This window comes from Suricata suricatta, chromosome 1 (genome assembly GCF_006229205.1).
Source record: "Suricata suricatta isolate VVHF042 chromosome 1, meerkat_22Aug2017_6uvM2_HiC, whole genome shotgun sequence".
NCBI classification, from domain to species: Eukaryota; Metazoa; Chordata; class Mammalia; order Carnivora; family Herpestidae; genus Suricata; species Suricata suricatta.
Window position 1 is genome coordinate 133,668,762 of NC_043700.1, and position 16,720 is coordinate 133,685,481.

The 16,720-nt window shown below is 42.1% G+C and overlaps 1 protein-coding gene across 1 annotated transcript in view; it reads right to left on the reverse strand.

Annotated features, from left to right (window-relative positions):
* FRAS1 (Fraser extracellular matrix complex subunit 1) overlaps window positions 1-16,720 on the reverse strand; it is a 273,045-nt gene that overhangs the window by 175,239 nt on the left and 81,086 nt on the right. The window contains exon 19 of the mRNA XM_029951708.1: window positions 14,379-14,522. Within this exon, the coding sequence (XP_029807568.1) occupies window positions 14,379-14,522 (144 nt within the window). The remainder of the gene's footprint in view (window positions 1-14,378; window positions 14,523-16,720) is intronic.

A 16,720-nucleotide genomic window follows, 5' to 3' on the forward strand; every position in this document is an offset into this window, starting at 1 on the left:
TCAAATTCACAAAGCCCAGGGAACAGATGAAAGACGGAAGAAAAAAAGAAAACTTGAATGTGTATTGGAGTTAACAGACCCAGGCCCTCCACCACCAATACAATTCCTGTACTTTCCACTTCTGTACCCCAATCCAGGAAAATGCTTCAATCTGGAGAGGAAGAACAGGCAGAGGCAGAAAGACCATTCACTTTACCCTTGCCTTTCACTCCCATGGAACAGTTTCGAGGCAGCCAAGGGTAATATTAAAGAATCCAACAGTAAAGTGGACTTGGGCTGTGCTTCTTGCCTTAAGGAAGGTTTTCTCCAATTGAGACATGAGTCAGATGGCAGTAGAGATGATGACACAGCAGGATGAGCAATGATAGAATGTATGGCAGACACTGAGATGTAGGACTGCCAGGAGACTGTTAAGAACATTTCATAAAATGCTAACAGGGTCAGGCCCAGGGTGCCGTAGAAATCTATAACAGGAGTCCCAACTCAGTTCAGGAGATGGGAAAGGGCCTCCTAGAGAAGGTGGAGCCATGAGCACTGGGTGAGGATTAGCTGTAAGAAATGATGGGCAGGGTGAGAGGGTTTGGAAAGGGCCCCAAGAAGAGGAAACACTTAGGCCAAAACCCAGCAGCCCAACAGAACAGGATGCCTTCAAGGAACTAAGAAAAGTTCAATATGGCTGGATCTTGAAGAACATACAAAAGAATCACTTAGGACCTGATTTTACCAGTTTTAGAATACCATGTAAGGTATGGAAATTATTTTATCCCAAAGGCAATCAGGAATGAGTGCGTGTGTGTGTGTGTGTGTGTGTGTGTGTGTGTGTGTGTGTGTGTATTCCTTACCAGTCTATTTACAGAGGTCTCTGTGTTTTTTATTACAGATTTAAATGAGAAATTGTTGTATGGAAGGTAACTCATGTTGAGAAAGACATGAGAACCATAGAAAAAAACCAACAGTTCAAGAAAGCTCGGACATGCAGCAACTCTCAATATGAACCTTGCTGGGGGGAGGGACCAGGGTACCTACTGTTCTTTCACCTTTTCCCCTCTATTACATCTTGAAGACTCTCTCTGTTAATAATATTCCACTGCTGAACTGTTTGCATGTGGCTTGTACTAGACTAGGCATATTAAGAGTTAAAGAATATATAATAATATATATAATAATAAATATAATATGGACAGATACCATATGTTTGCACTCAAAGGTCTAACAAGAGAAACCTAATGGAGGACTATGGGGAGGGGAAGGGGGTAAGAGAGTTGGGGAGAGAGAGGGATGCAAAACATGAGAGATTATTTAATACTGAAAACAAACCGAGGGTTGAAGGGGGGAGGGGGAGTGGGAAGGGAGGTGGTGGTAATGGAGGAGGGCACTTGTGGGGAAGAGCACTGGGTGTTATATGGAAACCAATTTGACAATAAACTATTAAAAATAAATAAATAAAATAAAAAATAGAACTAAATAAAAAAAAAAAGAAATGACATAAAGGGAATACTTCCATAAGAGCAATGAAAATCCAGGAAGACTGCTGTCAGTGGAATAGAAACTTCTGAGATATTTCAGAAAGATAGAAAGCAGAGTCATCTGCTAGATGGGAAAATGAGACCAGAGGAACTTATATCCCAAATATGAATAGGAGATAGGATTACTATGTAGGCTGGAAAATTTGGGATATGGTCACAGGTGACTAAACCAGAGCTGGGTCAAGATAAGTCAATCAGGTTCCCTCTCCTAGAAATTTGGAAGTCAGATTAAGGCATTTTAGTTCAACATGAGCAGATCTTTTGAATGCAAGCATAAGAGCTGTGGAATGGCCATCTCCCAACTCTTGTAGATGAAACCTGTTTGCAGAAAGAGAACAACACAGGATATGGCGAGGGAAACTCACTCCCTTAGGCTTTCTATTTGGTGGTGGTGGACTGAACCACCTGTCACTGGCTTCCTTGGGATGGCCCAATGGCCTATTATTCTCTTCCTGTTTTCTGAAGTTGTTTTCTGTTATTGGCATCAAATCCTAACTAATAAAGTGAGTGCCATGAGTCTTAAAAAAATATACTATAATAAGAGTACATGAAAGCTCTCTTGACCAGGAATGAAGAAGACCTTGCATTTCCCTTGAGAAGGAAGGCCAACATATCAGTAGTTTGTCTCTCAGGCATGCCCTGGGAAGACCTTTCTGCAAAATGTCAGTTTCTAAAAATTAAAATAAAGTAGAATTTGGCCAAATCAGTAGTACCTAGTGGGTAGTCCCTACCCATTTGTTGAATGAAAGAAAAAAATATTAGAGTCAAAATACTACCAGCATGTAGGGAATTTGGAAGCTCATAAAAAGGTCAACGTGGATTACATACCCTGGTTTTCAAAATCCACTTCAGGCCAAGAGGAAAAGGGCGCCACTTGGCTGTGTGTGTGACAATTTACAACTGCCTTGTCAGAAGAATTTGAGATAATGAAAAGAGAAATGTCCCCACAGCCAGCCAAATGTATTAATTATGCACTCTAAACATAATTAAGAGGTGGTGTGAGCCTCTTCTCCAGGCACTGCAGCAGATGACCGTGTGTCCCAGGAAACTACTCTGACACCCGTCACTTCATGTGTAGGAAAATCTATAGGCACATTTTCTAAGAATTAAGCTGATTTGGAGGCAACTCTTGCATTCTTCCTGGTAGGTGGTGACCATCTGACAAATCCTAATTCAGACCCTTGCTGGACCCACACTGTAGGAAGACAACTACTGTCGGAAATTGTGTCCTCAAAATGGCAGCCGTATTCTCAGAGAGGCCAACAAACCACAGGGTGAGTTCCCCCATAATCCTCCTCACCCCATCTTCCCTGCCCATTCTCCTCCCTGCAGGTGACATTTGGAACACTTTCACAGGATTCACTAGAGGAAGTTTACACTGTCACAGCTTAATTTGAACCAGAGCTGCAGTTACTATAATAGGGGAATATAGTTTCCAACCCACCAATCTAGCAGCCTCTGCAAGGATTAACATCCCATCCTAAAAGCCCCATCTGTGAGGTAAGGCATTTGCATCTGACCTTGCTGTCTGTAATCAAAAAAGGAGGCTAACCTCAAATATGTCTAAATGGTGTGTGTATCCATTAATTGCTTAAAAGCAGCGCCTACTCCGGAGGCAGTCTCTCTGGGTACTAGCAGTGCTACTCAGTAAGTAAATCCTTATTTGTCACGATTTCAATTACAGTGAAGAGTCTTTAAATATAAGACTCATTAAGGGTGACAAAGAAAGTAGAGACCCAGGATACATTATGTGTGGCTTGTTTCAGATTACTGATATAGAATAAGCATGTGGTAGAGGGGAGGGCAGATGGAAATCCAGTTGTTTGTATGTGTGCCTGCTTGCTAACGAACCCAATGAATGAGCACTTTAAACAAACAAATTAATGAACACATTGTAAGGGAGACTGGAAAGGGAGTATTAGCTTGGGCTGAAATAAATACGTTTCTTGTTTTTAAGCAAGCAGAGGGTTCCATTTGTTCCCTAAATATGCACAGCATGCAGACATGCTAAAAATTTAAATAGATAAAAAATAATATTTTGATTCAGTAGCTGCAATATCCTCTAATATGTCACCCTGCAGCTGGGAGGAAATTACATGTGGTCATCACTGTGTGATGCTTTCTTCAAATCACAAAGGCTCTGCTTCGAGGATCAGTGAGGATTACCCACAATAATGATGGATGGAAGCACACAGCGGTGAAATGACTTATTTCATGTCTTTGGAGCAAAGTAAAAAAAGCTTGAAGATATTAAAGTAAATGTGAACTGTTGAAGCAATGGCTTTGGATGTTGGTTTTATGGGGCAGTGACTCCTTAGCTGATAAATAATGACCTATAAAGACAAATTTAGACACACAGAGAGTTTTTAATAATGTCCTGTCAGTCGATTAGGTTCTTAATGCAACCACATTAAATGCTTTTGGAAGCGGTTAAAATAATCAGCACTTGTGGCTCTTCCTCATCAGATGAAAAAGAAATGATTTCTTGCCAGAACTTGGGGCCCTAGAAGTGCATATAGAATTTGAATTCTGATGCCACCTTTAAAATTGACGAAGTACTACTTGTGAGATAGTACAGAAGAAATCCACAAAATAACATACAGATGATGGAAGGAAAAAAACACCCTCTCTTTCCCCACTGTTTCCCTGTCCTAGCCCTCCCATGAGTGAGCTCTTACAAACCCCAGGTTCTTTTTGTAGCAGCAAGAGGCAGTACCAGATGGACGAGCACCGCTCTCTGCTCCGCTCTGGTGCCAGTTCTTGCTGCCAACAAGAGGTCATGGGCACAACTCCCCTGTGGATGATGATGCCTCCTACCTAGTCTTCCAAAAGCTCATGCTTTGCTCTTGGTTTACCTCCCCAACAGAAAAATGTTCACTTCAATGAAGATTTATGGCATGTGGGTTCGGTGTGAGGCACTGTGGAAGTTACCTCAGGAGACATCGCGTTGAGTCAGACACTGCATCTTCCCTCGAGGTGTTCACATCAGGGTCTACTTTAGGAAAGCCACACCTGAAACAGGTGTTTAAGGAGGACCAGAGAATATTTTATTCAAGAATAAGAGGGACTTGAACTTGGCGAGATGTGGCAGTGATCGGAATGTGGAATCGGGCAGGGGGATCAGGGTAACTCAGTTTTTGAATGGATGGACAGGAAATTCAGCAGATGGAAGAAATGGACCTGGCAGATTAAGAGAAATGAAGATGGGTAGTTTCCTTTGGAGGTTTTGAGTATGGCGCTCCTATGGAGTAGATATCCAAGAGGTAGACATGTAAAAATGAGGGCCTGGAAATGGCCATCATGTGTGCGCTTGACATGGGCTCCGAGGAGAAAACAAGAACCAGGACTGGATTGAGGCCAGGAGAGATGCTGTGGTCCCGGAGGAAAGGGGGTGGGGGTGGGGTGGGGGGAGTGAAGGAGAGGCAGGACACAAGTAACAAGAAGAGGAAACGCCTGACTGGAAACACCAGCTCACAACGGGGATATACAGACAGGCTCCAGGTCACAGATGGAGAAGCCAGGGTAATGGGGACTCCTTTCTCGGACAAAGTAAGGAAAAAGAAGTATCTCAAAGAAGATGCAAAGACACTTGAGGAGAAAAGGTGAGGAAGTTTTTTATTGTTGTTTTTATCAGATTATGTTATTCTTCTGACTGAGAAAGAAAGCAGAGATGTAAACTGATCTGAGTGAGATTGGAGTTGAGGGAAAGTGGGGATGGTGTGCAAGGAAACGCCATGGTGGGCAGGATGACAAAACACCAGAGGGAGCTCTAAATAGTACGGCTGCCAAGAAGCAGAGAAGGTCTTGCTGGAACTAGATCAGGGGATAGAGGCCGGTGACATGTGCTCAGCTGTTTGCCCTCTGATGTGGCACCGCTTCGATGCCCAGCTCTATTACTTCCTGGCTGTGAAACACTGACTAAATTGGTTAATGTCGCTAATCTCAGTCTCCTGAGCTATAAAATGGAGATGCAACTAATCACAGGACAGACTTCCAAGGGTTGCAGTCAGGATTTAATGAGATAATACACCAGAGGAGCTGGCACATAGTAAATGCCCAATAAACATTGGCCACTATTAAATTTTTTTTAATGTTCATTTAGTTTTTGAAAGAGAGAGAGAGAAACAGAGTGACAGAGCATAAGCGGGGAAGGACAGAGAGAGAGAGAGAGAGAGAGAGAGAGAGAGAAGGAAGACAATCGGAAGCAGACTCCAGGTTCTGAGCTGCCAGCACAGAGCCTGACATAGGGCTCAAACTCACAGATGGTGAGATCATGCCCTGAGCCAAAGTCAGACGCTCAACCAGCTGAGCCACCCAAGCGCCCCACTTAAAAATTTTAAATCTATTTTCATTTGAGAGAGAGAGAGAGACAGAGTGTGGGGGGAGGAGCAGAGAGAGAGAGAGAGACACGGGATCCAAAGCAGGCTACAGGTTCTGTGCTATCAGCACAGAGCCCAATGTAGAGCTTGAACTCATGGACCGTGAGATTCTGACCTGAACCAAAGTTGGCACTCAACTGACTGAGGCACCCAGGCACCTCTGTTGGCCACTATTCTTTATCCACAGTAGGCCCAGTCAGAACTGACACTGGTACTGATGGTCACGCTTATATCTAAATGACTACTTGCCTATAGCATGTAAACCACAGAGATTTACATGTGTGTAAGAACATGGTTAAATGCAGCCTTAGCAATATTGCTATCTTTAGAACTGAGAGGATGCCCTGTGGGTCTAAATTCAGTTATGTTCTTTAAGCAAGACTGTGGCCTGTAGTTCTTATGAAGACAACAGCAATCCTGACTTCATCGGAAACCCTGCCAAGTTGAAAGCTTTTAAGTGAGGTCTTTCTGTAATTACTAATGCCAGGTATGATATTGTTTAGTAAAAGTCACATGGAGGAGAATATACAAGTTCTTCTTTTTTTTAATTTAGGAAGGCCCCAATATAAGTGGAGGTCATAGTCATTTTTTTCTGGAAGGAAAAGTAAAGAAGAGAAACACCTTGAAATATCCAATCATCCTTCAACAGACAACGTGGTCTCTTAAATAAAACACAAATTGGGAGAACAAGGGAGAGACATTCACTGAAAGTTCTGGAGAGAGACTGAATATGCAATTCGTAGTTCAAGCAATAGGAGATAGGGTGACAAGATGAGGAATAAGAAAAGAAAGTGAATTGCCAAAGAAGATAAGGAAAATAAAGTAGCAAGTGTTTAAAGAAAAAAAAGAGATACTAGAAAATTGAAAAAATATAGAGATAGAAGAATTGGACCAGATGGAATGAAGTAGGAGGTGAATAAGAAAGCGATAAGAAGCAAAAAAAAAAAAAAAAAAAAAGGGTCACACTAAGAAGAAAGACCCTTGACATAATTGCCATCAAAGCATTAGAAGGGGATTATTGTAATCATTAGGATGCCTGATTCGAGTCATGTATTTACACAGCATTTGTTGATCACCATCTATATGCCAGTCTGTCACTGCACTGAGAATTCCTACAGAATAAAAATTCCCACCTCTACAGCAGGGTTTCTTGTGGGATCAGATGAAAAGATAAATGAGAAAGTGTTTTGAAAAATATAAAACTCCACAAATACACCAGTATTACTATTAACAATAACTTGAGAAACAGACCTAGTCCAAGCTGAACCCTCGCATCTTACACTTAACCTCCGATGGGCCAGATGGTAAACCCACCGCCTTCCCGCTCGTTACTGTCCAGCTCCGTGACAGGAAATGGCCACACAAATTAAGTAAAACAAACATAACGGAATGCCAGTTAGCCATTAGAAATTACAATAATGTGAATTCTTCCAATATTTGCCAACACATACATAAAAGTGATATTTAAGAGAAATGAACAAAGAAATACATAGGTGCTGACTACAGCTATAAAAGTGCAATGTAGCCATTGAAAAAGATTAAAGTAAGGGGTGACTGGTTGGCTCAGTCAGCTCAGGTCACGTGAGATTGAGCCCCACACTGGAATTTCTGCTGTCAGCACAGAGCTGGCCTCAGATCCTCTGTCCCCATTCTCTCTCTCTGCCCCTCCCTGCTTATACTAATGTATGCTCTCTCTCTCTCTCAAAAATAAACAAACACTTAAAGTAAATGCAGAATGCAAGTGGCTCATTTGTTGAGCATCCAACCTTGACTCGGGTCATGATCTCACGTACATGCTTCACATCGGGCTTGCTGCTGTCAGCTGTCAGCTCAGAGCCTACTTCAGATCCTCTGTGTTCCTCCCTCTGCCCCTCCCCCACTCGTGCTCTCCCCAAAATAAATAAATATTTTAAAAATAACGTAAATGCAGGATGATATAAATTATTAAATTTTAGTGTGCATTAATGTTTTTCTTTAAAGTGTACGTATTTATAAGAATATATACAATAAGAGTACATGGCAGTCTAAAATGGCTTCATTAGCATTTGAAACAGACAAGCAAGTTCTTGCAGCATTTCCCAACAATGCTCTGTAAGGCATCCTGTTAAGGCAGTCCCTTTTAAACCACTTTTTAATCCACTAATCAAAAAATTGTTCTTGAGTCCCTATTGTCATCAACTTTATTTAGCATTGTAGAGTACAACAAAATGGTTAAGCATGTAGATTTTGGAATCACACTAAGTCCAAATCTTGGCCCTGTCTTCCTACTTTTGTCATTCTGAGCAAATTACTTACCTTTCAGTTTCTTCAAATGTAATATTAGTATCTACTTTGGAGGATCATTGTTACTATTAAATGGCAAAATGCATTCAAAGCAATTAGCACAATGCATGTCACACAAGAAGCCCTCAGAACAGTCTCCTATTATTAGATACCATGAAAAGATCACTCACGGGGAATGTGAACTAGTCAATGCCAAGTACTAGGTGATTGGAAGAAACAATCAGCACACCAGGAATTATAACGTGTGTGATGCCAAGTGGAAGCTGGTCCTAGAAAGGAGGGAATCTGAGCCAGGCCATGGGGAATAGATGGGTTGGATTTTGATGATCAAACTAAGGTAGTTACTGCTCCATGTTTGTAGTGTGTGCCTTTTACCTTCCTTTCAGCTTGTAGCAGCAGGAGCAGCCACAGCAAGATGGAGGGCAGTGCCAATGCACCTGCCCCACGTGCAAAAGCTGGCATCAAACAAGAACCAGCTCTCACCTCTGGCTTCAAGCCCTGTGTGTGGAGGCAGAGAGCCAGTGCACTGGCTCACTCGTGGCTTCTTCCCAGCTCCTTAATTATGTTCAACTTGAACTCAGGTTTTCATTGCTTGATGTTGGAGTTGTATCAGATTATTCCAAGACAAGCATTTGTTCCTCTTTTAATTTGTGCATTTTAACTTTTTCACCATTTTTAGGGCCCCATCTTTCAGAAATGATTTGGAAGAAAGATGTTAACAGCAGGTTTTCTAATCAGTCCACAAATGATTTCACTCCAGTTCAGAGAGCAAATACTTGTCAGACCCAACACTCGAAGATGATTACTGACTGCTCTTCGGTGTTCTTCGAAAGCAAGACAGTGGCAAGCCTGAGCTTCCTTGGTGAGCCTCTGCTTGCCCAGAGGACAGAAGGAAGAAGGAAGGAAGGGCGGAAGGAAGGGAAGAAGGAAGGAAGGAAAGGAAATCCATAATCTCAGTATTGGTTCATTATTTCACTATACCTTTAGGGAGTGCCAATAAATTGTCAAATATATTAAAATCATTACAGGGCTTCCCAAAGACTGTTCTGCAAAACACTCATTAGCTCTGAGAGGCTATAACAAATAAAGGGGAGGGGTCTGCAATGAAATGCATGAGAAATGATGTTCAGTGTCCTTCATCTTAGAGATTCACAAAGTACATCTGCTTGTTTAAAGTTCTAAGTAATGCTGCAATAAAGAAAGGTGCTTAATTTTATTGAACCGAGAGTTCCCAAATGTATTTAGACAGAAGTCTTTTTTTGCATATGATACCTATTAACCATTGCTTAAAACTTGAGTCCCATGGAATACAATATGAAAATGTTCAGAATAATATTTTACTGACACTTGTCTTCTTTTCTTACATTCTGGCATAGGTTGATAGAGGAAACAAGCGAGCATTAAAAATAAAAAAAGTACAAACAAAATTTAATCCCCCAGAATTGTACAACCCTAACAAATCGGCTGTTTACAATTTTTCAGGTTCCCCCTCTACAGATTATTCTCAGTGTTCTCGCCTCTCCTGTGTAAGAACTCAAAAGTACAGCCATCCTGTCAGGCATCTCACAAAACCCATGGCACTTTTTACTGCTTCTGCCCCTGGATATTTTCCATTCATGTTTTCTTTTTAATTTTCACCATCTTCTATGAACAGGGGAAAAGGTTTTAGCTAAGAAGGACAAATGGAGAAGGCACCTCAGGCTTTGGAATTTGAGGAGAATGTTGTTTAGATGTGCATAAAATGTAAACAACAACAACAAAAGTCTATTATGAAAAAGCCTGTTTCCATAGCACTGAACCAGGCCTGCTGCAATTTGTCCACTCTTGCCTCTCACCTCAGTTCATTTATCTTTGTTGAAAACCTTCAGCCCTGGCCTAAATCTCACAAACCATATATTTGCTTAGATAAGCTTGGAGAGAAAAAAACCCCCACACATATGACATCTCCATATGTGATAACACATTGAGGTTTTTGGACCTGCTCCCAGGATGGGTTTATTCTTGTCTGTGTGATAGATTAGATGTAATTTTCTTTATTAAACAGCTAAGTCCAATTAAGAGGTCTCTGATGATGATCTTAGGTACAGTTCAGATAGAGAATAAATCCTGTGAGTAAAGCCTACCACCCTGCCAAGCTCACCCATGATAGAGGGAACACAGAGGCTTCTTCTCTAGGGGCTAGAATTTCCCAAGGACGATGAACATGCATTTCACTGATGGCACTGCATGGGGAGGATTATGTGCTGCTTTGTCTATCATCACAGGGCTCTTCCTAACACCTTCCTGACTTTAGATAAAAGTCATTGAAGTGTTCCCGAGGTAAACTATGACCTGACTAAAGCCACACTTGAGTTGAAAAAAATGTTCTAGGAATTTAGGTTCAGGGTAAAATAAAAATAGCAGATGAGCTCCTAGTGGCTATAGGAAGAAACCAGTGTTCATTTAAATCTTCAACCTCTTCATGGACAGCTACTCCTAGATGTCCAATGATCACCTCAAATTCAATTTGTCCATTTCAAACACACTGTTTTCCATTTCTGGCCCTTAGTAAATGGTACTCCAACTCCTCAAATGTATTTGCCCAGAAACCTTGAAAATCATCCCCCAAATTCCCTCTCCCTTAATCTCCAGGGCTGAGACATGGCTGATTTCTGCTGCTTCTATTAGGTTGAACCATATGAACTTGCCACTATTTGATCATTCGTGCACATAAAACAGTAATCTCACACAGGTTGACCTAATATATAATTAATTCTCCCTTTTCTTCATCCCCTCAGCAATTTTCTCATTAAAGGGTTTTCTCTCTGATCTGACTTCTTACAACTACCTCTTAAGTTCCTTCTGCCCCAGTCTTGTGTTCTACACTGTCTTCAGTGAATCTTTCTCTTCACAGAAATGCAACCATGACCTACCTCTTCCAAAAAACCTCCAGGAGACCCCCACAGCCTTGATGATAAAGTATATTCTCCTTAAACATAACATACAAGGCCTTCCTGACTGGCACTGTTTCCTTCTGTGTCAGGTACCTTGACTCCCACACTCAGGGCTGACATTCTGCATAATTCTTTGTTGGTGCCAGAACAGATCATAGTCATTGGCTCATTTTCTGGAATGTTCTCCCCTCCAAAATCTCCAAACCCTTCCAGTTCTTATTCATCTTTCAAAATCATCATAGTTATGATGTGCTCTGGAAAGCCTTCACTACCCACCCTCCCCCAAACCAGTGAGGATTAGAGGCTTGTCTCCTGCCCACAGCAACATCATATTCAAATATATGCCCTTCACCCACTATGTTGTACTTTTCCTGAATACAAGCACTATATCTTATTCATGTGGCCATCTCCAGGGCTCAGCACAGTGCCCGGCATGGAGTTGAGTTTAAGGAAATGTCTAATGAAGCTATAAATGAAGGATTTCATTATAGTGCTACAGAGGGAAGTGTGAGGAGTTTCGAAGGGCATATATTTATTGAAAAAGTAAACTTTGGGGTCAGTGCACTCCTTTAAAAGATCAACAATTGAAATTACTGGTCAAATTTTTCTGTAACAAATACTGACACAGCAGTGTCTATTCAACAAAGGATTTCTAAGCACCACACAATGGTTAATTTACTGAAAAACCTTTACTAACTATACCCAATTCCTAGGACAGACGAGGTTTGTCCCATCCAGCATATTTTAGCAGGAAGTGTTCTTCTAGGGGTGAGAATTTCCAGAGTCATTTAACCTAGTCCCATGATTCTTTATTCTAACGGTTCCCTATTAACCTTAAAAAATTAATGCGACTCCTAATCACCTAATTTACTATCAAAGAGGGCTCTAGACATTGGAGAGACCAGAGCTCATTAAAAATTAAAAATTTCCAATTTCTTCATATAAACATTTATGCCCCAGCATAAAATTTTTAGTGTCCACATAGAGAATAGGTTGGAAATAGAAAAACCATCACGAAGGTCCACCTTCCTAACTCCTCTCTCTGACTATAATCTCTCCTTGCTCTAGTTCATCTTCCACAGCTTGTAGGTGTCCTGCCCGTAGAACACCCTTAGTCAAGGCACAGTCTTCTCCCAAACTCTCGTGACTCCATGACCCACAAGACTCAGTTCAAACTTTCTGGCCTAGAACTCTGGGTTCCCGAGACCTTGGTTCCAACTTAAATTTTCCAAGTATTTCATGTAATATGCCTTGATACAAACTATGCTCTTCAGTCAGGTGGGACCACTCAGTGGCCATGAATGGCCCACATAGTCTACCCACTGACCGTCTCCTGGGAAGCCATATCCAGAAATCCTGCCTACCTTCCCTCTGTCTAACTGAATCCTAGTTATTATTCAGGAAAAATTTTAGGTTCTACCTTCTCTACAATGTTTTTTATATCTTTTATGCCTCTAAACTCCTACAACCCATATTGCCTGTTGGTGCTATTATCCATAAGATGCTTTGTACTATTTGTCAACTGCCAGTTGTGTTTTGGTTCATCTCCTTAAGTAGCATGCAAGATCTCTGTGTCCCCTCAAATGGCAACTAAGCACCTTATAGGTTCTATGTAAATACTTACTAATGTACTGAAACCATGAGAATCTCTTAGTTCCCATAGTAGCTGCTCCTTTGTATCCTAAAGCTGAACTCAAGCTCACAAACTATACTAAGAGTCAGCTCCTGGATCTCCAGATTCCTCCTCAAGGGTAGGCACTTATGCTTCTTATCTGCCCACTTCCCAAGTCAGCCATGCCTACAGCTGGCAGTACTGGCAAGAGGCTCACCCTCTGCAGCTATGGGGTATCTCATGCGTCTCAAGCCTGGGCTCTCTGAGCTTCCACTTTTTGTTGCCCCTAAAATGTTTGCAGTCTTTATAATTGAGTTTTGCCCTAGAATCCCAGCATTTTTGGCTGTCCTGCTCTTGACAGTCTTCCTAGGGTATAAACTATGGAACCCAATGTCTAGCCATCAGCTAAGGTCTTGTGCAAAAAGGAATAGATCACCCAGAACCATGGCACTACCAGCCACCCTTGGAGGGCTGTCATTGACTTTCTGTGCCCCCACCCCCCAAAATGGACAACTGAGGCATTAATGCTGTCCCAGACTGAATATGTTTGCTGTATACTATGATCTAGATAATTGACCACACCTCATACTGCTGCCCAAAGTCAAGTCCTACAGACAGATTAACCTCTGCAGCATGCATCCGACCAAATCTTAACCTTTTCACCTTTCCCAGTGGCATCTCAGAATGCCTCCCAATTAAGCCTGTTGGAGCTGTTACCAAAGCTGTTGCAGGCAAATCTCTTCAAGTTTCTTGTACAATTTGGAGAAATGGGTCAAGAAATATATAATAACCCTCTAGTCTGTACCTTCCTCTCTCTAGACTGTAAGCTCTTTGAGGGCATGGTCATTGTCTCATTCACCTTTCTTTTTTTTCTTTCTTTTCTGTGCTCTGAGCATCTGGCCATGAGTAGACACTCAAAGATATTTGTTGTATGAATGGATGGGTGAACCCTAAACATGGAATGGCTTCTTTATCATTACCCAAATTCCAGCCTACTTTCCTCATATAGACATTTTTTGAAATCTGAGTTCTAAAATGAGGAGGGAAAAAAAGCTCATCTCCTGAGACAACTGATTTACTTTCACGTTAATCTCCCTAAATGTTTGTGCCTAGGGCTGATGGCAAAGCTTCTCCACAGCAAGAGGCAGAAGATAACGTAGACAAGAGGGAGAGTCTTCGAGTGACTGAAGAAATGTGTTGCTATTTTAAGCTGAAGTGCACCATATAAGGTACTATTATCATCACTTCAATCTTCATTATCATAAGGTTCCAAGTTCTTACAGGAGTTTCATGAGTGTTATTAGAAGATTCCATTTGAATCTACAAATATTTACTAAATGTCTGTTAAGAAGCAGTGAAGTAAGTTCCCAGACATGAGATAAATGCCTCCCCCCAAAAAGAGCTCTTCATCTGATAACAAAGGACAAATATGGAGAGACCTTTTTTTTTTTTTTTTTTTTTAAGTAGTCTCCATGCTCAGCATGGAGCCCAATGCAGGGCTTGAACCTGAGATCAAGTGAGGGAATACTTAACCTACTGAGCCACCCAGGCTCCCCCAAATACAAGATAGCCTTCTTTAGCCTGGTATAAAGAAGCCCCATCTTTGGCGCACGATTTCCAGGACTCTGAAGGAGCTCTCACTTACCAGTGCAGTACCCAACCAGGTTGAGGAATTGCTCATCTTTACAGTTGGTCCTGCAGCTCCCATCAGCAAGAGTGATATGAGGATGACAGGAGATGCAGTCGGAGTCCAATGGGCCATGGCACTGCCTACAGGTGGGGTGGCATTCTGGGGACAGAAATGAGAGGCGAATTGGAGTGAGCCACTCACCATGTGAGCATTACTGCACTCCACAAATTACAGCAAGAGCAGACTTCAAACACTAATCATCTTTTGAAGATTCCTGAGCAAGCAAGGCATACTGTTAGACCCGACCAAAAGATGGCCTTTTTTTTTTAGGTTTTATTTTTGAGAGAGAGACTGCAAGTAGGAGAAGGGCAGAGAGAGAGAGGGAGACACAGAATCGGAAGGAGGCTCCAGCTGTCAGCACAGAGCCCGATGTGGGGCTCGAACTCATGAGCTGTGAGATCATGACCTGAGCTGAAGTCAGACACTTAACCGACTGAGCCACCCAGGAGCCCCAAAAGATGACATTTCTGCTGTCAGTAAAAATACTGTCCATGGACAGAACATGGAATCTAGAACCATCAAAATTGGAGTAATTGGCTGCATATTTCAGAAGCCCCAGCAGGACCATCCCAATCTATGGAAGTAAGGAAGTCCATTCAGATCAAGGTCACAAAGCAGAAAGCTGAGTGAATGGTAAGATGCTCTCCCTCTCATTAAAATACCTTGCATGATTCAAAGAGCTAGACAGGGAGAAGAGGGTGGTATTTTGCTTCTCAGAAATTCCTGGCAGGCAAAGGGGAGCCGTACACAGCAAGGGACAGCAATACTTCTCACTAGAGTCAGATGCCAGCCTCGCTCTCCCTTCAGGCCACCATTTGGATGTCTCCCATTAGTAGCAATGCTTAATTAAAATACAAAAAAACCAGAAAGTCCTCTTCCTGGAGGTTATTGTGAGCCAGGTTTGAAGTTCAATTCCTTAGACAAAACCATGTCAAAACTATGTTTTCTCCCTGAGAAAGCATCAAATTACTCATGGGGACTGCCCTGGAAACAAGTAAGTCACAGAAAGGGTAGGCGGTAAAGATAAGGATGAGCAGGAGTAAAAGCGGTCGTGTTGATGCTGCCAAGGCAGGCAGCAGGGGATTTAAGGATTTCTCTGCCAAGGACGAGGAGGTCTAAGCGTGTCTGATTCCAAGAGGAGGGGAGGTGAGGACCGGAGCTGGGCAGCGCTTTCAGGAACCGATGACAAAGAATTCCTTTCTGGCACAGCCTTGGTGGAACGCAGAGGCACAGATTTTGAGTATAGTCAACCACCTCTCACATCTGGCGAGAGGCCAAGGGAAGGCAAGGCGTTATATATAAAACAAACAAACAAATAAGTAAGGCAAGCAAGTAAGAAAGTGAGCTGCTGATCAGAAGGCCAGCGTGAGCTATCATCCCTCCTACATTCCTGAGGCTTTTAACTTGGAAAACGCCTGTTCTAAAGATACTCGCGTCCTCAGGATGACTTCTACCTCCCATTCTTCCTCCCTACCAGATTTCCAGTGACCTGGGTGCCCTGCCAACTTGGGGCACTGTCCATCTGCTGGCTGCAGGTGGGCAGAGGCATAGACAGAAAAGAGTTAGAGCTACTCAGTTTTGACCCCCCAACAATTTCACACACAGGACAGCCAGAGGGACCAGGGTGAGGGCACATGAGGACAGACAACAACTTTCAAGGACAACCCTAATGACAAAGAAAAGAGGAACATTCCCACTGAGGCTGATAGCATATTTAAAGTAGAGCAAACCTATCAAGGAAGGGCCTAGAGAGATTAGAAAGGTACTTGGAAAAAGAAAATTCCAGAATGAATATATAATACTGATCTTCAGTCTAGATTTGCATTTACATTGGATTTCCTCTTTGGAGTTTGAGGCTAGATGAAACTAACAAGTATTAATTTGATTTAAAAATATTTTGTGCACTGGGGTGCTTGGGTGCTCAGTCAACTAAACATCTGACTCTTGTTTTTGGCTCAGGTCATGATCTCACAGCTGTGAGATCAAGCCCCATGTCAGGCTCTGGGCTACAGTGTAGAGTCTGCTTGGGATTCTCTCTCTCTCCCCTTCTCTACCTGCCCCTCCCTCTCTCATGAGCCCATGCTCACTCATTCTCTCTCTCTCTCAAAATAAATAAACATTTAAAAATATTTTGTACACATATTATATGTTTTCTGACTCCAGAAAGACATAGCATACAATTTCACAACAAGCATATAAGCAAGCCTCAACAGTCTATTTTTCGAAATAAAATAGTAATCACGATAGAATGTGTTCTGTCCTATCTTTTCTTCTGGAGATTTAAGAAAACACAGTGC